Here is a 21602-nt window from a genome sequence, read left to right on the forward strand (position 1 = left end):
AACCCTTTCAAATTGTTGAAGACAGCTAGAATATCTTCCCTTAGAATTTTTTTTAAAGATAAACATCACCAGTCCCTCCAACTATTTCTTATATCCCATGATTTAAAAAAAATTTTTTTAACAGGGAAGACTCTGGGTTTATCAAGACTGTCTTTAAATGTGCATGTAGAATGAAAACGATTCTCTAGATGTAGCCTGAAACAAGGGAAATAGAATCCCTTCATCTGGGTTCTGTGTTTCACCAGTGGTACACAAGCTTGCATTAGCTTTTTTTTTTTTTTTTTGTAGCAACTATAGCCAAATGCTGACTTAATTGTCATCAATGAGAAGCGCCTGGTCCCTCAGTGTGCACACTGGTTTCTCTACCAGAGCTTCCCATTTCCTTTTGCTACCATTTATCTTGTTCATTTCAACCTAATTCTTCCAGACTGCAGCGAGTTTTTGAATCTTAGAACTCTCTTCTACCTATTAACTCTTCTTTTAATCTCTATGTCGGTCATCAATTTAGTTAATATGTTGCTAGACCTATCAAATAGATGTTTGGCAAATGCAAAGCTATTTCAGAGCCATGTTAAATTATTTGAGAAATACAATTTGCCCCTGGGAAAGAAAAGTCACATTACTATCGGTAATTTCCTCTGGTGCTTTCTAAATTATCTGTAGTAAGCATGACCTATTTTTAGAATCAGAATAAAAAGCTATAAATAAAAGACATATCCCATTATTTTTCAAAAGGTGTGCCTTCACATTTTCATCTAAAAAGCTGATGAGTGTTAAAGAATATAGAAAATGATAGAGCCCAGTGACATTCAATTAGAGATTTCCCTCTAGGCTGATTCAAGGCTGTTGATTTACCATCAGGGTTGTTAATTTAATCCAACTCTTCCTGGGCAATAGTAACATATGTGTAGTTTTTTCTTTCTTTCTTTTTTTTTTTAAGATTTTATTTATTTATTTACTTATTTATTTATTTGGCACAGAGGGTGAGAGAGAGATTCAGCACAAGCAGGGGGAGCAGCAGAGGGAGAGGGAGAGAGGCTCCCTGCTCAGATCGCTGGACCATGGGATCATGCCTTGAGCCAAAGAAAAACGCTTAATCGACTGAGCCACCCAGGTGCCCCATTTGAATAGTTTATTAGTGTGGTGTGCTAACAACAGAACAATCCAGAAGAAGGCAGGCCTTTGATTCTAAGTCCTCCTATTTGTTACATTCTCAAAACACAAGATTGTCTGGTGGAATTTCTCTTCCTACTTCCTGGTTTAAAAGTATTTTTACCAAAAATTCCTAGAAATAATTATTAACTATTTGAGTCAATCAAGCAGAGAAAAAAATAATGTTCTCTTTTGCGCTAGCGCATGCTTAAAAAGCTAAACAAAAGAATTGAGAATCAAAAGTTTGAAACTTGAACTAAAACGAATACTCAAAGGGCCAAGAACACATTTCTGAGTGTGGGAAAACATTTGCCTTTGAGAAAAACTTAGAATCAAAAAGCCATTTTGCTGGGTGTGGGCAGATATTAGGCCTTATTCAGAGAAAAGGCTACATGATGTAATTGTTTTGATACAATATACACACAGAACACATTGACCTTGAGAAGTTCAGTTCTATTCAAATTTTTATCTATCTCTTTATTTCCCTGAAGACCTGACATTTGACTCTGATTCTTTTTTTGTAAAAATTATCTTAAAACTTCATCTGTGTTTTTTTTTCTAAGACTTGTCAGTAAAACCAGCAAAAGCAGGGGTCATCCCCTTAATAATATGGTTGTCTTCTCCAGCACCCAGATCACTCACTCATTTTAGGGCAAGAACTGAGGGAGAGCATGATGGGTGAGACTGTTGCACAGGCTGGGGTCAGGGAAGATGGGAAGGGCTGAGATAAAGAAGGACTTTTGGTTACTAAAACATAGCAATGGGCTTCTAACCAGTTTTCCTTGGAAATAATGCATATGGTCTTGATAAATACATTTCTTACCTCCTATCAGGTCTCATATCAATGACACTCATTGATTTTGACTGAAACCTAAGAGAGAAAACTGCCACTCTGTGTTTTACCACTTAAGACAGAAGTCAGAGAGAGTCCCGGGGCATGCACAATCCCTGTCTCTTCAGGTGTGCCTCCACAAACATTTACTGACCTCCCGCTGAGCCCCCAAGCATTAAGAATTCAGAAATTAATGAAATGTAAGTCTTGCTCTCAAACAGTTCACAATCAAGAAGCAAAGAGATACACTAAAACAGATGCGACTTGGAGGTGAACCCATAAATGCTCCCATTATTTTATGATCACAAAAGAGGAAACCCTAATCCAGCCCTGCGAGATTCCAGAGGAAATTATACCCTCTAAGTCCGGACAATCCATTTCTCAGAGCAGCAAGCTCATTCCTGCCTCCCTAGAGTTTAGCTCCGGGCCTAGCCCATAGTAAGGGCTTAATAAACAACTGCTGGACTGAACTGAGTGTACTTTATTGACATAAAAAGTTTTATGCAAGACTTGAGGGCTGATTTAAGATGAACTATATATTCCCCTTAATGAGTCAGAGGATTCAGGTATATCCTGCTTATTTTTCCCACAGCACTTGTCCTACCCAATATTGTATATATTAGTGTATTTATTGTCTGCCAGTCCCCTACCCTGAAGAATAGAATATGGCAAAAGTGATGTGATGTCACTTCTGAAATTAGGTTATAAAAGACTGACTTCCATTTTGCTCATATTCTCTTTCTAGATCTTCTTGCTTGCTTGTTCTGACAAAGCAGGCTGCTATGATTGCTCTACCCTATGGAAGGCCTCAAAGAGTAAGCTCGGCCCACCAAGAACTGAATCCTGCTAACACCCTCGAGCTTAGCATCTGATTCTCCCAGGGGGTCGAACCTAGAGATGAAAGCAGCCACCTTGACCGCATCCTTGTGAGAGGCCCTGAACCAGGGCAACCATCTAAGCTGCCTTTGGATTCTTGACCTACAAAAGCTGTGAGATAAAAATGCTGTTATTTTAACCACTGTTTTGTGGCAATTTCTTACATATTAGTAGATAACAAGTACACCAAGAACTACCTTATCTACTGCCAGGAACACACTGATGTCCTAATTTTTTCTTTCTTTCTTTCTTTCTTTCTTTCTTTCTTTCTTTCTTTCTAAGAGAGAGAATACACTCATAAGAGTGTGGGGGAGGGGTAGAGGGAGAAGGAGAGAGAATCTCAAGCAGACTCCACACCAAGGGCAGAGTCCGGCCTGGGGCTGGTATCACGACTCTGAGATTATGCTCTGAGCTGAAAACAAGAGTTGAATGTTAACTGACTGAGCCACCCAGGCAATCCTCCTCTGTGTTTGATATAGATTTCAAAGTGGCTAATTCTAGCAAATTCATAAAACATTATCTCCTCAGAGGTGTGGGAGGCATATGAAAAAGTGGGATCTTTAGGTACCAGAGAATTAATAATTAGTACGGTGTCTCTTTCTTTCTCTCTCTCTCTGCTACTTTTTAATTTTTCAGAAACTACCACAAAGCTTCAACTGTATGGAGCTTTATTCTTATGTCGTTTTACTTTTTCTTTGTGCAGATTTACTTATGAAGAAAATACATAGATTGAAGAAAGATAATTATGAATAAAAAATTTTATAGACTTGGTGTCTCTCCAACATCAGAAGAATTGCAAGAAAAATGATAGAAAACAAAGTGCAGGTAGTTTAATATCTGTATTAAGTAATATATTTTCTACAATTATAGATCAGTTTCTCTGTAGACAGGGCAAGCAAGTTAAAGTATGAATCAAGGTATGAGTCTCTGGGACTTGACCTGTAAAATGTTGAAACATTTATTCTCCCACAGACCTCGAGCAAGGCCTGAACTTCACTCCAAGCCCTTGAGAGCATTTTGATATACTCCTTTTAACACAGTGATTTTTATAGTTTTGCTCTAAACTTGCCCGTGTTTTTCAATGTTTCCTCCCTTTTTGCTCAGCATGATCTTGTCATTTCTAGCTCCTTATTTTTTTCCGTTGCCTCAAAAGTGGTTTCTAAAGCATGAAGAAAGAAGTGTGGGGGATTATTCCTGTCTCTGTCTGGTTCTTGTTTACCTGATAAAACTTAATTCCTGCCCGGCCCTTATGCACCATCACAGTAAGGCCGTGGGTGTGTCGGGGGTGGGGGTTGTGTATAATGGTCTCAGGTCTCTCCAAAGCCCATTTGAATTGCAGGACAGGCAGCCGCCACAGTGTAAGGTGAGGAAGAATCCTCGTTTGAAGCTCTGCTGGCCACAGAAGAGAAACACGCTCTGGGGATGGACATGGGGGGCGGGGTGCAGGACAAATGATCTGACTACTTTCTCCAGTGGATTTTGTGTATGGTTCTAGCAAAGGATATAGATCTCTAAATCTGAAAGCAAACTATTATATGTGAATTTCCTGGGTCAATATAAATTCTCCTCTAACTGGGAAATCTTGAATGATTACATGGATTTGCGTGGAAAACAAGTACTTAAAGACTGGTTATTTGTTCAAAACCCCAGAATGACTTAATAACTTTGCTACCAAATCCATTCAGTGTTTATCCCCTACCCAAAGATTCCCAATTTCCCTTCAGAATTTGGACCATATGTTCAGAAAAATGGTTTGGTCATGCTGTTTCCACTGTGGCAAGATTTATTTTAGTCCTCAAACTTCCCCTTCGGCCTACGTGCTTTCTCTCGTGTCTCTTCATCTGTCATGAATGAATCTCTTGTATAACTCTCCTGAGTACAGACTTTCATATACATATTCTCCCTCACCCATAAACCAGAGCATCTGGAGCTTGGCCACTGCATTAAGAGCTTCAGCTTCGAGCTAGATTTGAAATGCCAAGTTTGTGGTGACATCACAGATTGATAGTTGGTGCCTAATGCCGGCTTAGCTGTATTTCTGGCAGGTCACTGGGTGTTAACCACTAGAGCAGCCCATGGAGCTCAGACTACCAAAGTCAATGTACTTTGAGTTGATCTGCAAAACAAGAATATTCTCACTTAAAATTCCACTTGAGTAAAGCAACTCAACCAGGCTAACTCTTCATGTAGGTGATATTTTGGTTCATTTTTAAAAAAATAATACTTGTTTGAGATATGAAGGCTATTTAATATAGTGTCAGAAACTAATGGCAATTTTAAAGCAATGCCCAGCTATTCCTTCCAAGGAGAAGGTTAAGTAGATTTTTGAAACATTATCTTTTCGCAATTGAAAACCTGACTTGGAGATAAATCATATTTAATGTTTATTTTCTCTAATTATAACATCAACATTTTCAAAATATGTATAAGATACTGGGAAGTGAAAAGCCATATAATATCACAATTTAGAGAATTCCTATGAACATCATGTTATATCTGAAAATCAATGATTTATTAACTAAATTACATGCAAATCTATTCTGAATGAGACTTGAACTTAAATGGTAAATTTTATCATATATTGTTATGAAAAACGGTTATATTTCTAGAAACTTTTTTAGCTTTAATTTTTTTTTTAAGATTTTATTTATTTATTTGACAGAGAGAAATCACAAGCAGGCAGAGAGGCAGGCAGAGAGAGAGAGAGGGGAAGCAGGCTCCCTGCTGAGCAGAGAGCCCGATGCGGGACTCGATCCCAGGACTCTGGGATCTTGACCTGAGCCGAAGGCAGCGGCTTAACCCACTGAGCCACCCAGGCGCCCTAGCTTTAAATTTTTAAGTTTAGATTTTGGGGGGGGGGTTGTTTTTAGTCTGGCTTTTTCGAAGTAAGAAAAGTAGGGTGGATCTGCACAGGTGTTTGGCAGAATAAGACATTATGAAACTCACCCTCCCTGTCTCAGAGTTGCATTATGTTGTTGGCTCCAGAGCCTACTGGCAAACAGCGACAGATTTTAATGCATCCATACAGCAGAAAGGTAATGAGGCAGGATGCCAAGATATCATCTCTAATAACCTTTGGAGCAAAAGGAAAATAACTGAGGTTCCTAAAATTTTACAGCATGTTGCTTTAATTACATACACTCCTCTGGGTATGTTCCGAGTTTTTCAGGTTTTTTTTTTTTTTTTTCTGAATATGAGAGTAATATATACTCTTTTTACAAATTTTGAACACTACAGAACAATAAAATGAAACAAACCATCAATAACTTTGGAGCACATTTTTTTCCTATTAAAAAAAATTCTCAAAAAAAAAAAGGAGTTCTCTCTAGTCAGTATTTAGTGTCCATTACTGGTTTCAATATGGTATTCCTACTACAGCTAAATCAGTACATGGTTCTAATAAACCTAAATGCCTTTGGTTTCTAATATACAATTCTTTTACTGTTCTTTGTTAACAGTGTATGACTGAATAATCTCCTAAGATAGTGAAGATACTCCAGAATGGTGTATGAGGGCTAATTTAATATTCTGGCTGAGCACTAACACGTATGTTCTGAAGAGCTGCCATTTTTCAAAGTATTAGAAGAAAACATACCATGTTAAAACACATTGAGAACAACTTAGAAAGCACTTGGGAACCTCTTTGTGTTCAGACTCACCAGTGGCTCCAAAATCTGATGCACCAAAGATGTAGGAAGGGATAGGGCCTGAATGCAAACTGAATTATGAAATACCTCTAAATTTTCTGGAATAAATAATAATAAATAAATAATAATAAATAAATACATTTATTTATTTACTATAAATAAATAAAATAATAAATAATAATAAATAAATAATAATAAATAATATAATAAATAAATAAATTTTCTGGCTTTTCTGGAATAAATTTTTCTCAACTTGTTTACCTATGCATATTTTATATTGGTACCGATAATTTGTCTATGTCGAGTGCACCACCCACTGCCTATTTCAGGCAAACTAATGATATACATGTATATAATGATGAGACTAAATGTAAATAGATCTCTTCACCCATGTGTGGTAGATGGTGTTTTCCAAATGGCTGCAGCACATCTCCTATTCCTGAAGCTCTTCTTGCATGTGACTTTGGCCCTCCTCTTTGGCTTTTGTGACTGTCTGGATACAGAGTATGGGACTATGTGACTTCCAAGGCCAGGTAATCAAAAGGAAAGTCGCTTTCTATCCTGTTTTCTGAAATACTTGTTCTGGAAGTCTTCAAGGTCCACAGAAGTCGCTTCACTGTCCTGAGGTGGCCCCGCTGTGTGTGAGGAGCTCCCACCAGCCCGCAGGGAGAGATCTCACACAGAGAGCCTGAGATTACATGAAAAGGGAGGGAGGGAAAGAGAGGAGAGTGGTCCTTCTACAACCCCCAGCCTCTCCAGGGATACTTTTTCCCAGTCTCAGCTCCTTTTTAACTGCCACCACAGGAGACATCCTGAGCCAGCACCAACCAGCTAAGCCCTTCCCCAATTCTGAACGCACAGAATCCACAAGAGATAACAAAACAGTTATCATTTCTTGCTACTAAGTTTTGGAGCAACATGTTACATACCAATCCCCTACTAGAATACCCTACAAGCTTTTCCAAGTTTTTAGTAATGTAATTTCTTTGCTTCTTGTAGAACCTGAACAGTTCTATCACTCCTCCATTTAAGGAAGACGGCTGGACTGGTGCAGGTACAAGGGGCAATTGCGTGGTGAGCTTCACATGCAGACAGTTAATCGAGATGGATAAAAGATGGATAATGGAAGCTATACTGTGATATCTGGGAAAAACAAAACAAACTTCAAGAACTTCTGTGGATTCACCTGTATTTGCAAGCACCTTCATCTCCAAATTTAAAAACACGAGACTTAAACAAAATAGGCAATTCCAAACAATATTTATTTACTTATGAGAACAAAAAATGCAAAGAATCTTGTGCATTAGTTAATACCCCAGGATTAGTATTAACATCCGTCAAGTCTCAATTCTCCCAAAACATCTGTTTGCTGAAATTCTAAGTAAAAATTATATTCTTGGGACACTTAATTTCTTCTAGTGATGGTGAATGGATAGTATTTTCTTTTTCTTTTTCTTTTATTATTTTTTAAAGATTTTATTTATTTATTTGACAGAGGGAGATCACAAGTAGGCAGAGAGGCAGGCAGAGAGAGAGAGGAGGAAGCAGGCTCCCCGCTGAGCAGAGAGCCCGATGCGGGACTCGATCCCAGGACCCTGAGATCATGACCTGAGCCGAAGGCAGCGGCTTAACCCACTGAGCCACCCAGGCACCCAGTATTTTCTTTTTAAAAGTTCAAGCTAAGTGTATAGTGTGCCTGATTTCTTTATCCTGTTTGCTTTCATTTGAGAAATATTCATGCAGTGTTAGTGCTAGTGAGAATAAATCACCTGAGGAGACAGAGGTGGTAAGTCGTATAACACGGGCAAACAAGCTGGAAGGGGAGAAGCTGGAATAGGAGCCTGGGAAGTCTGGTTCCAGTCTATACATCTATATCCCAAACTACTACTTTTTTTTTTTTTTTAAGAAAGAAAGAGAGAGAGTGTGTGTGTGTGTGTATGTGTGTGTGTGTGCACATGTGCACTCCTGTGCACACAAGCAGGAGTGGGGGGGCACAGGGAGAAGGAGAGAGAATCTCAAGGAGGCTCAATCCCAGGATCCTGAGATTATGAACTGGGCCGAATCCAAGAGTCAAATGCTCAACCCACTGGGTCACCCAGGTGCCCTCAAATTACTACTTTTAACCTCTTTGACAGGAACATTAGTTATTACTTGTATGATTACTTGCGTTTCTCCTTTCATATTTGATGGAATATTTCTTTTTTTTTTTTAAGATGTTTATTTATTTGACACAGAGAGAGAGCATAAGCAAGAAGAGCAACATAGGGAGAGGGAGAAGCAGACTTCCTACTGAGTAGTGAGCTCCGTGTGGGACTCGATCTCAGGACCCTGAAATTATGACCTGAGTGAAAGTGAGACGCTCAACCGACTAAGACACTCAGGTGCCCCAATTAATAGAATATTTCTGGAAATACTCCACTGGGAACAAATCTGCTATACACATGTAACCAAAGCCTTATGATGTTATCTGTAGCGACACCTGAAGAAACACTGTCATTCAGAAATATTCTCAAGTACTTACATAAAAAGCAACCCGAGTGTTATGAAAAGATAGAGTTGAAGAAACATTATAAATATTTAAACTAGTCTTCCTGTTACTGATTGCTGAAGTGCACATTAATTTCTTTCACACTTCATGTTTTGTAATTATCAACTTTTTTACTTGTGTACTAGCTGTTTCTCCTCATAAGTCTATCTCTGTTTATCAGTGCCTAGCCTAAGGCTTAGTATATTAAGTGTTCAATAACCATTTTGAATAAATTAAGGGACAAACGACTATGTGAGGGAATATGACAAAAATATGGATACGTATATTTGACCTCTTCAGTCACTTACAATATTGATTTAAGAACCCAAATGCTTTGGATTACATTTGTGCTAATTTGGTAGCCACTAGCCACATGTAGCTATTAAGCATTTGAAATGTGGTCAGCACAAATGAGACCCTCAATTCAACATTCAAAAACATACCAATGCCTAACAGTTACACAAAACTATGCTCTGTAGCATTAACCATTAGGGAAATGCAAATCAAAACCTTATACCTGTTAGCATGGCTATTATCAAAAAGACTAGAAATAACCAGTGTTGGCAAGGATGTGGAGAAAAGGGAATCCTCTTACACTGCTGGTAGGAGTGCAAATTGGTGCAGCCAATGTGGAAAACAGTATGGAGGTTCCTCAAAAAATTAAAAATTAAAAATAGAGCTACCATGATTCAGCAATTCTACTTCTGGATATTTAGTCAAAGAAAATGAAAGAGTAACTTGAAAAGCTTTGTGTATCCCTATGTTCATTGCAGCACTGTTTACAATAGTCAAGATATGGAAACAACCTGTCTCCACTGATGGATGAATGGAAAAAGAGAATGTGGTATTCATATGTATGCATATACAGATAAAATGAAATATTTTTCAGCCATTAAAAAGATGAAATCTTGCCATTTGCAACAACATGGATGGCCCTTGAGGACATTATGGTAAGTGAAATACACCAGACAGAGAAAGACAAATACCATATGATCACTTTTATATGTAGAATCATCAATCAATCAATAAAACCAAGCTTATAGATGTAGGTTAGTGGTTGCCAGAGGTTGGAGTATGTTTATGTGTCTGTAGCGGGGGGGAATGGGTGAACTGTTTTTCTTTTTCTTTTAGTTTAAATAAATTTAATTTTTAAAAAAATCACTCCAACAAATGGGTGAGTTGCTCCACTAAAAACTACTTGCAAGGAATGATACAGATTTATTCATGACAATGATGGGAATCGGTTTTTATCTAGATTTATTGGTAAAAAAAAAAAAAACAGATTTTAGAAAGTAGTAAAACTTTAATTCAGTGAAATCAAATGAAAAAATCACTGAACTGGATCTTTTTCATAATAGTTGTGCTTTTAGGTTTAAATAATATAATAATGCAATTCATGAATAGGTACTTTATTGACAGCAGATATAACTCTACAGGGTACTAAAACGTTATGCAACTACACAATCCAAATGAATATTGATTGGAGAACAGCCTCAACCAAATTTATGTCATTCTAGAGGAATACTGAAAACACAAAATTTTTTTAAAATGTTATTTATTTAAGTAATTGTCTACACCCAACATGGGGCTCAAACTCAGTATCTTGAGATCAAGAGTCACACACTCCTCTGATTGAGCCAGTCAGGCACTCTGAAAACATCAATTTTCAAGAATGATTTGAAGTCCAACAACTATTTGAAAGGCTGTTTCACCAGTTATTGCAACAATGAAGTTTCTGTCTCTAATTCTAATGACTCATTAGTTATTTCCAGATAAATCTTTTGCCAAAGAGGACATGATCTGTTCCCTTTATGCTGAAGACTTAAAGGAGACAGTCAAATAAAAATTGTACATGTGAAAGAAGTGTGTATATAAGTAAATAGATTGTGAAATAAGTTAGAAAAGTTGCTTAGGTAGAGTTCAGGAACATAAAAGTGTACAGTTCTGTAGAAAAGACCAAAAAATATTAAATTATCACTGTCAGAGAGTTGACATGTTAGTGGTGGTGGCAGTGAGATGACAAATAATAAGTGAATTGCATTTTATATTTAAATGTGAAAAGTTACATGGAGAAAAGTTAAGTAAGGAAGAATGATAGAGAGTAAGGAAGGTTGGAGAAGGAGGGGTAGTAATTGTCCTGTTACGTGGGATGATTGGTGAAGTCCCAGATGACATTTAGGCAAAGACTTGAAGGGACTGCGGGAGCCATGTAGAGATCTGCGTGAAGAGTGTTCCAGTTATAGGGGATAGCAAAAGCAAAGGCCCTGAGGCAGGAATGTGCTTGTCCTGTTGGGGAGGGGGGTGTCAGTGATATTTGGAACAGAGTAAGAAAGGAGGGGAAAGGTAACAAAGCCACAGAGATAGGGGACTAGGGCAGATCATGGTGGTTCTTGTAAGTCATTAATAACTTTGCTTCTATGCATGAGTGGGGTACCATTGGAAAATTTTGAGCAGAGCACTTAAGTTTAGAATTAGTTGTTTTTAAGTTTAGTAGAGAAAATCTGAACTATATTTTACATTTTGAAATATTCCCATGGTTTCTTTTTTTTTTTTTTTTTAAGATTTTATTTATTTATTTGACAGACAGAGATCACAAGTAGGCAGAGAAACAGGCAGAGAGGAAGCAGAGAGGAGGAAGCAGGCCCCCTGCCGAGCAGAGAGCCCAACGTGGGGCTCGATCCCAGGACCCTGAGATCATGACAGGAGCCAAAGGCAGAGGATCAACTCACTGAGCCACCCAGGCGCCCCCCCCATGGTTTCTTTTTTAATGCAAAGATTGTATGAATGTCCTTTATGTAGTGAGATGAAAACAATTATTTAAAACCAAATGTGATTGTAGTTGATTCTGACTTCTAAAGCAAGTTATATAGTTCACATCTGTTGGAAACTAAATCTTTATATTGCTCATCTATTTTCAGAGAGCATATATAGAAGAGAATTCTACTCATGGAATACTGAGACAAATGGAAATTTGTCTGATATTTTATTCAGAAACATTTTATTTTATTCAGAAACATCTCATTTTTAAAAACTGCCAGGAAGGGCGTCTAATATCTCAGCCGGTTAAGCATCTGACTTCGGCTTGAGTCATGATCTTGGGGTCCTGGGACCTTGTGCCTGACAAGCAGTCTGCTTATTCTTCTGCCCCTTCCCCAATTGTGTTTCCCACCCCTCTCAAATACAGGAGGTCTTCAAAAACAAAACAAACAAACAAAAAACTCTGCAGGGAATCACTCTTTGATTCTTTGTATATTTCTGCCATTATTTGTTAAAGGGGGCATCAAGAGGATACCCTGGAAGCATTTGTTGTATTATTCTATGACAAAATGTAATCTGATTTTTAAATCTTTGGCTTGCATCTGAACTTTGGGAAGCACAATGTATTAACAATATGAAATTGTACAAACAGGTAGATAGTATTAATGACTGACCTTCAGTAAATAGTCTTTTTTTTTTTTTTTTTTTTTTTAAGATTTTATTTAACTGACAGTGAAAGAGAGAGCAAGAGGGAACACAAGTACAGGGAATAGGAGAGGGAGAAGCATGCTTCCTGCAGAGTAGGGAGCCGGATGTGGGGGCTCGATCCCAGGACCCAGCGATCACGACCTGATCATGATAAAGCAGACACTTAACAACTGAGCCACCCAGGCGCCCCCTTCAGTAAATAGTCTTAACATGTTTTTCACATAGGAAAAAAAATTTTTGTTTGGTTTTAATTTAAATATAAAATGTATACTCAATTTAGTCATTGGAAGCTTTTAAGTATGTTTGCAACAACTTGGGTATTTGTATCTACTATTTCAACTGTAAAATTTTATAAAATCTAAGTGCAGAACAAGTATTTCTAATACAAATCTGGTGTCCAAATTGGGATGTGCTATAAGTGTAAAATACACTAGATTTCAAAACAGTCCAAAAAAAAAGGTAAAATATCTCACTAATAATTTTTATATTGATAACACTGACATAGTATTTTTGATATATTAGGTTAAATAAAATATACTAAAATATATTTCTCCTGTTCCTTTTTACTTTTTAAAAAAGATTTTATTTATTTATTTGAGAGAGCTTGAAAGAGAGAGCACAATGAGGGGGAAGGAGAGAGGAAGAGAGAGAAGCCAACTCCCCACTGGGCAGGGAGCCTGATGCAAGGCTTGATCCCAGGACTCTGGGATCATGAACTGAGCTGAAGGCAGACACTTAACTGACTGAGTCACCCAGGCACCTCTCTTTTTATGTTGTTGTTGTTGTTTTATAAAAAAGCTTTATTTTAGTGGGGTAGGGGCAGAGGGAAAGGGAGAGAGTGTCCCAAGTGGACTCCATACTCACCGCAGAGCCAGACTTGGGGCTTGATCCCAAGAACCTGAGATCATGACCTAAAATGAAACCAAAAGTTGGGTGCTTAACCAACTTCACCATTCAGATGCCCCTGTCTCCTTTTACTTTAAAAAAAATATGGCTCCCTGCAAAATTTTAAATTATATATGTGGTTCACATTATGTTTCTGTTGGATAACATTGCTCTATACTAATGGTCCTCAAATGTGGTAACTTGACCATCAACATCACCTGGGAACTTGCTAGAAAAGCAAATTATAGACCTTACCTCTGACTTACTGAATCAAATATTCTGAGGGTGGGGCCCTGTTTTAACATACCCTCCAACTGATTTTGATCGATGCAAAAGGTTGAGAACCATTATTTTAGGCCAATGGTTCTCACTTTGGCTGCAAACTAGAATCATCTGGGGGAGCTTGGGGCAAAAATTCCTGGTGCTAAAGCCACAATCCCAGACCAGTGAAATCAACAACTCTTTGGCCCACTCAAGAGTGTGTTTTTTTTTTTTTTTTTTAAGATTTTTTCTTTATTTATCTGACAGAGATCACAAGTAGGCAGAGGGGCAGGCAGAAAGAGAGGAGGAAGCAGGCTCCCTGCAGAGCAGAGAGCCTGATGTGGGGCTCGATCTCAGGACCCTGGGATCATGACCTGAGCCAAAGGCAGAGGCTTAACCCACTGAGCCACCCAGGTGCCCCTCAAGAGTGTTTTTTAAAGCTCTCCAGATGATTCTCAAATGGGATAAAGATTGAAAACCACTGGTCTAGATCCATGATATTCAAACTGTGCTTTCTAGAGGGGACACAGTTCACAGGCTCCACTTTCCTTCTGGCTTCTCACCAGGCAGTACTATCGATGTCCTAAGACTTCCCACCATGGAGATACCGGGCACGGACGAGCAGGAGACCTTGCAGGTATCAGAAGTTCATGCATCAAATCTATTTACCTACATGTGCCCATTATGCCTGTTACATTAACTGTGACCATGGCTATGCCTTCTTGGTTTAACATTATTGGGCTCTCACCAGATTCAAAGGAGGGCGAACCTGGAGTTAGCAGAAAATGTGAAAGCTTTGATAGAACAGGAGTGAAGAATGGCATTCCTTTTACCATTATTATTTGGGGAGGATTTTCTCAGGGCAGAGCTTTATTTTTATGTACTGCTGGACCACACAGCAGAAGCTGGCAGCTATCCCTGTACTCACTGACTTCCCCTGTGGGCTTTCATTCCATGGAGTCCTATCAAAGGCTAACAGATATTTTTATTCTTGTGCCATGGAGATTACCACTCTTTGGTTTCCATAATGGTTGGTTCTCTTACTGTTGGAAGGTAAAAAAAAAATTGGTAAATCTAACCAATGTAACCTTAAAAACCTATGAAGGCATGATGCATGGTTCATGTCACCAGGAAATGATAGATATCAAGCAATTCATTGGTAAATTTTGTCAACCTTAAAAACAAAATTGTTATTTAACCAGTAAAATTTTTTTTTTTATTTAGGAGTAGCAGAGGAATTGCAATTTGGGATTGCAAATTAGGGCAAACCATAAGGCAAGTCCCAAGAAGGAAGGAAAAAGTATCCCTTTATAGAGAAAAGAAGGAAATTGGGAGCGATTGCTTTGAACAAAAGTTTATCTGAGCAGAGGGAGAATTTGAGGTTGCGAGGGCGTCTTATTGGCTAAGGTCATGTGGTTTCTCACTGGCTGGGCAGTTGCTGGGCTAGAGAATCTTCTGCCTTCCCGCTGAGGTATGCTAAGTAAGCTGCTGGAGTGCCACTGAGTGAGAACTCTCCCTTCATTGTCTCCAGACTCCATTTTAACTCTGTAAAAGGTACACCTGCATCACTTCAGCAACGTATAAACATTTTCATGTGCCCCACCTTGAAACTGCTTATGTTAGTAGTGTTAAAATGTTTTTGTAAATACACACCAATGCTACAAACCAACTGTCTCCTCATGGGAAATATATATTTTTAAGTTTCTATACAAGTACTATATAACATGATCCAGAATATACTAGTGTTAAAGTAAGTGAAACAGCTGGCATCTTTTTCAAATGCACTTCCACAAGATAAAATATTACAACCAAATTATGTCATTGGAAAATTAATAAAATACTTAATGAAAATTTGTTCAGGTATAAATGAGCAGTTAAGAAATAAATGATCTCTACAAGCTGTGGCTTCGTGTATGGATTTATTCCAGAGTCAACATGCAGTGTCTGTACGTACGTACAAATATGTGTTTTTGTGATTGTAATGATTGTAGTGCATAGTAAGAATGAGGTGATATTATATTATCTCTAACGGGAATAATGCTTTTAGCTGTTAAAGAGTAAGACCACTTTCCTCGGGGAAAAAAAGAAAACCAAACAGCTCTATAGGGCTCCAGACATTCTGGGGCTTTTGCATAAAATTTTGCTTAAAGAATAATATAAAGGTATATCTTTTTAAACATTCTAATGAAATGACTCCTACACCCATTTCACTTACAATACTCAGATACCAATAACTTAGAGCCCGGTACATCAGGGACACCTCAGAAGCAGCTATAAAACCTAGTGAAGGAAACCAGGGTAGATCACCCCAAAATAAATATTTTGGGGTAGAGGAATCAGGAAACAAAGCTTACTGTTAGTTTCTTCCCATATATTTACCTTTCTAGTTTGCTGCCTTTGAAAGCCTAAAACTGCTTTCCTTCGTGCTGTCATTTCTCTATAAATGTATTGTTCTTTGCTGAAGATCCCATTTAGACCATAGTTTAAAGCTGCTGCTTTGAGTTATTCTTTGCTTTTGGTTTCTTGGGTGTGATGCACACTGCAAACATTAATAATAAACTTTTTCTTTTGTTGATGTCCTCTTGTTAAAGAGTGCCACTTGAGAACCTAAGTCATATCCTCACTGCAGAATGCAGGCAAAAAGTCAACTCTTTCCTTGGTTGGCAATTACCCTGGGGCTGGCCATCCCAAGGAAGCAACTGCCTACACTAAATTCTCAAATTTTGGGGTCAGCTCTCCCGGTGGACTTTTTCCTAATAGGCTGAACACTGGAAGTCTCAAATTAAAACCTCAAAAGTTTGAAGGTCTTCCCTTCATGCAGAAACACACCAAGAACCAGGCATCTCGAGGTATTCAACTTAAAAATCACTTATTTAACATAGCAGTAACACGCTTTCTATATGAATAAGGATCATTTACTTGATATCCTATAGCCACATCTTTCTATCAGACTATCTTTATCCTCATGAAAGTAAAACATTTCCAATGCCTATCTTGAAACTTAACATTCGTGGTGTTGAAATGTTTTGCCAATATGCACCAATAATGTAGACTAATCCTTCTTTGCGGGAGCTGTATGTTCTTTTATGTTTACCATGAAAGTAAAACACTTTAAATGCTGTATATGCTATATTTCCTGAATTTTTTAGTACTTAATCTCAATGATATTAGATCAGAAAACTATAATCCTATTTTAATGACTACAGTTCATTGTGCATCAAATTGGGCAAAAAAAATTTATTTTGACTGACCGTGTTCTCACCTGTTTAACAGAAACTTACAGGTTCTAATCCCTTAGTTTGTGAATCTCACCCATTCTTAACATTACCAATTATGAGCTGACTGCACAATTGTAGTTTCATAAAAGGAAAATTAAAACAAGTTTGTTTTTTTTTTCTCTTTCCCAAAGTTTTGGGTTTGTTTTGCTTTTACATTAAAAGCTAACCTTACAAACAAGTAAAAAGGACTGAAATTTGATGTTGTGGATAGCATGTGCATGGAAAAAGAGCTTCTCAGTTATCTTAGAACTGCACATGAATATACAAAGTGGCTCCCCCAGTTAGGCCCCATACTGTTAACATTCAAGATGACTGGATTTCCTTTCATAAATTCACATCTCCTGTATGTTTACTTCTCTTTAAATGCACTAACAGGATCTTGTAATTCCTTTGTAGTGATGGTGTGGGGGAAGAGCCCCCATACTTTTTGAGCTTCTCCCTATATTTATGTCAGCTTTCCTATCTGTACATCATACATCATAGAAACAGGAATAGACAGTTAACATAGACAGGTAACTTCTATGCGAGGGGCATTTAATAAGGTTCCAGTGTACTGACATTTTTGTTTCTTCAGCATCTTATGTTGCTTATTAGGCCTGTAATTAAACTGTTCCTGTTTCTGATAAAGCACTCTAATTGTAACATGCCTCAGTTAACTCCCAGGAGTGAGTTTTGTAAAGCATACCTTTTTCTCACGTCTCCCAGGTAGGGTGAAATATTTATGGATTGTAACATTTCTGGTGAAAGGGGTTGCTTAAACACAAGGAATGTTTTTAAAGAACTCTGATGCCAATTGAATGTTCCTCATTAATAAAATGTTCTCCCTTGAAACCAATGATTCTAAGGAATTCAAAAAACAGGCCCAAGAAGCTTCTGGATGGAAGTGTGGCCCCAAAATACAGTTGTAGCAATCTTTCTGATAAGTATCATAAAACATTAGATGGGTGTCTAGTTTATGGCAATATAAAACGAACCCCTAATTAATCCCTAATACTGTCTTTTGTACGATCATGAGGTAGAAATGAATAGGGCAGAAACTAGTGATTCTATTTACCTAGAAAAGAAAATGGGACACAGAAACCTTTAGCGGTTTTTGCGTGTCACAATCTCCTTTTGGCTTGGTTCCAACTGCCCCTCCATTCCTTGAAACTTCAAGTCTAAATGTCAATAATAACAGAATTCCAGTGTTGGAATATCATTTATTCTGACCCTCTCCTTTGACCAAAGAAGAAACTGAAGCCCTTAAAGATTGAGTTACTCATTAATATTCAGAGAGGTTCATTTAACATCCTGATCTCTTAACTTTCACAAAATTATATACAAGATCAATGGAACCGTTCAGTGGACCCAGCACATCTTCATCGGAACACACCTTGACTTTTACTTCAATTATATTAAAATAACATTCCCACTGATTATCTACAGACTCCCTCAGTGTCCCGGCTCCACACTCTCCTTTCTCCTAGTTCTACTCTGGCCTCTGGTTTCTGGGTCAAGGTTGGCTCTGTCTGGCCCCTGGGCGCGGCCGGCCTCGGGATGGGGGGCAGAGCTTCGAAGCCCCCCTAACAGAAAGGGACAGAGCGGTCTGAGTCTCAGTCAGTCGAGGTGTTCCCCAAACCGCCCCCGAGTCCACTTCGTGAGGGGTCGGTCCCATCCCTTGGTCCCGCAGCCGCTGTGACTGCCTGCACCACTCCATTTCGCTCCTTCCCAGCTTCCCTGGGGGCTCCCGCTAAGGGCTCCCCTCGGCCAGAGGCGACGGTACCCACAAGGCCACCGGGGCGCGCGGGGGGAACCTGGCCTTGCTGCCCGCGTAGGTCCCGGGGGGTAAGAGCGTTCCCCGAACAACGGAGGCACGCCCCACGCTGCGACGGGCGAGGATGATTGTGACCAGAAGCCCTGCGGGTGGAAGGGAGCAACTGCCGCGGCCGCCTCCCCTCGGGCCCCCGCGGCGCCGCCGGAGCCTCGCTCTTCCTCCTCCTCCTCACTCGCCGGCCCGGCTGATCTCCTGCCATGACTCAGCGATTCTCGCAGGCTGCCCGGCTGGGGACACCGGCTTCTCGCGGGCTCCTCCCGCCGCGTCCACCCCCTCTCGCCACCCACGCCCGCCCCCGACCGCCGGCTCTTTCCAGCGCGGCCGCCGCCGCCGCCGCAGTCAGCGCGGGCGCTCCAGCAGCATCCACCGCCGCCTGCACCGCGCGCCGCACGCCCCGGCCCGGCCCCGCAGCCCACCCGCGCACCCGCCATGGAGCCCGCAGCACCCCGCCGCCGCCACACCCACCAGCGCGGCTACGCCGTGACGCGGAACCCCCACCTCAACAAGGTGAGCCCGCCGCCCACCTGGCGGCCCAGCGGCCGCTTGCGCTCAGACGCAGGCCCGCGGAGGGTCCCGGGCTCGGCCTCGCCCCTGTGCCGGCGCTCCCGGCACCCGCGGCCCTCCGTGCGCGCGGAATGGAGGGCCCGCCCGGTAGGCGCCGCGCCCCTCAGTGTGATGGGAGCCCGGTGCTGGTGCACCTCGGCATCCCGTTTGGGGGAAGAAGATGTAACTTGTTTACAGTACTTTTTGGCTTCTCGGGAGCCAAGCCGGAGAAAGTAGTGTCAGGCGGAGTGCGTGAACTGCTGTTTGGGTGAAGACAGCAGGTGGGCTGCCAGCTCAGCCTGAACGTGCCACCCACTTACCGGTTCCCCTCAGCGTGGCAGTTGCTGGAGGCTGCTCTGGAGAGAAGTGGCCCTGCTGGTGCATCCCGGCAGAAATGCGTTCTGAAAGGCTCCGATCCCATTAACAAGCTCGATGTCAGGGCCTCTTGGTTTCTGGAGCGACACGATGAAGAGGCTGGGAATGCGTGGTGGGTGGCTTCAGCCTTGGACACTTTGCGTGGCCTGGTGCAGAATGCTTCCCTAGACACGGGGCTGTGGGTTAAAGCCAGTCCTGTTTTTTGAATCTGGCCTTCTGGAAATTAAAACGTTGTTGTTGTTTTAAAGACCTCTTACTAAAACAGGAATTCAGTGGAGTTTAAAGAACCTTTTTCAGATCCTGGTGACATTTCATTTTTCCTCACTGCTTAGGTAGTGTAAACACCCAATATTTCTCTCAAATGAAAAATACCTAATTTATAATTTTGCTTAGGTAGATACTAAACCGTCATACTTATGTTATAGCCAGGTTTGTCTCTAGATTGTTCTTTTTGTGGACCTGTGCTCTTGACCTATCCTTCTTCTTTAGGATATGCGGAATGGCATCAATCAGCACAGAGATCTCTTTAGTCATTTTGGTCATCTCTATAGTAGATGCTCTTTCTCATTAGAAACTGGACCTCAGCTCTTACCTTCTGGTCGCATTGCTGGTGATTTGTTGATGGCTTGAAGACTTGTGATTCGTTTTAATTAATTGTAGCTAGTGTGAGTTCTTTTTGATTTCGTGGTAACAGGTAACTTTTACAAAATGGGGCTATTCAATATTTGTGGTCATAAAACGTGAAATTTTGATAGTTTCTACTTTTTTTTTTCTTCAAAAAAATTTAATTGCTAGCTTGATTTTTCTTTTTATTATTCTGCAGGTTGGGGTCTATTTTCAGTAGATTAAAAAGGTAAAATCTGATGTGACAGAACAGTTTGTGACTTTCATATGTATCTGCTTCCTGTAATTTATGACCAAATAATGGGTTGTCGCCTAAGAAGGACTGCATGAGTGGTATAACCTGTTTGAATTTCCCAAAGTCATGGGCAAGAGTGTTTCGAGTGGGTAGATGGAATAGGCAATCACTGAGCAAGAGTCATTATGCCTTTACTGTTTGCATCAGGAATGTATGTTCTTGAAATCTTTTTGGCTCCTGTTCACTAAGAAGAATTAACTCCTACTTAACAATAATATCACAGAGATCTTCCACCAAGTTGAAGGGTGCATCATAATATGTTAAGAACACATTTTTGAATTTATAACAGAACTTTATTGTCTGCATAGGTGTCGGATTGGATTTAAAAATCTAGTTCACCAACTCTGGGATGATTAAAGAAATAAGCTTTACTTTTCTTACTCAGTTCTAAGGTAGCTGTGTGGCGCCTCATAGAAGTCACAGAATTGTGACTTCTATGGTACATAGAAAATGGTACAAAATGGTACACCATTTTGCTCATGGTGACTTCATGGTACATGTACCATGTACCAATTTCATGTACCATTGAAACTATGGCTGTGGGATGTCTTGATCTGCCGTGCACTGAAGATCTCTTGGCTTTAAAGTTTACTGATAACCCAGGAATTTTTATTGATTTTTATGGGAACTTTGGCAAGTAGATCATGCTCTCTAGAACTCCAGTCTGTCATCTGGCTACACGAAGCCGCCTTCAGCCATATTAACACAGACCTTCATCACCTTACCTGTTGGGTAACTGCAGCAGTTATGCTGGTTTTATTTTCAGTGTTATGGTCTGTCCTACATGTAGATATGAGAAGCATACCTTTGTCAGTTAGTGTTTTCCTCACATTACTCTTCTGTCATCCAAGGAGTTATAATAGTTCCTATTACACTGAATGTAAAATCAGTCTTGTCAGGTTTACTATCTTATCCAAATTGATCTCATTAGTCCCCCAATTAAGTCTTCCACTTGAAATATATTTGCAAAATCTCTAAATGCTTTCCTTTTTGCCTATGTGTAATTTCCTACAATTAAAATAGCATTAG

General features: G+C 39.8%; 1 protein-coding gene and 2 pseudogenes across 1 annotated transcript in view; 2 read left to right on the forward strand and 1 right to left on the reverse strand.

Moving 5' to 3' along the window:
* LOC131833645 (chromobox protein homolog 3-like) overlaps nt 1-19787 on the reverse strand; it is a 47268-nt pseudogene extending 27481 nt beyond the window's left edge.
* On the forward strand, nt 5830-14824 carry LOC131834578 (acyl-protein thioesterase 1-like; annotated as a pseudogene).
* The window catches only part of ME1 (malic enzyme 1), a 203760-nt gene continuing 201216 nt past the window's right edge, over nt 19059-21602 (forward strand). The window contains exon 1 of the mRNA XM_059177184.1: nt 19059-19243. Within this exon, the coding sequence (XP_059033167.1) occupies nt 19166-19243 (78 nt within the window). The 5' untranslated portion in view covers nt 19059-19165. The remainder of the gene's footprint in view (nt 19244-21602) is intronic.

This window comes from Mustela lutreola, chromosome 6 (genome assembly GCF_030435805.1).
Source record: "Mustela lutreola isolate mMusLut2 chromosome 6, mMusLut2.pri, whole genome shotgun sequence".
Lineage (NCBI taxonomy): Eukaryota > Metazoa > Chordata > Mammalia > Carnivora > Mustelidae > Mustela > Mustela lutreola.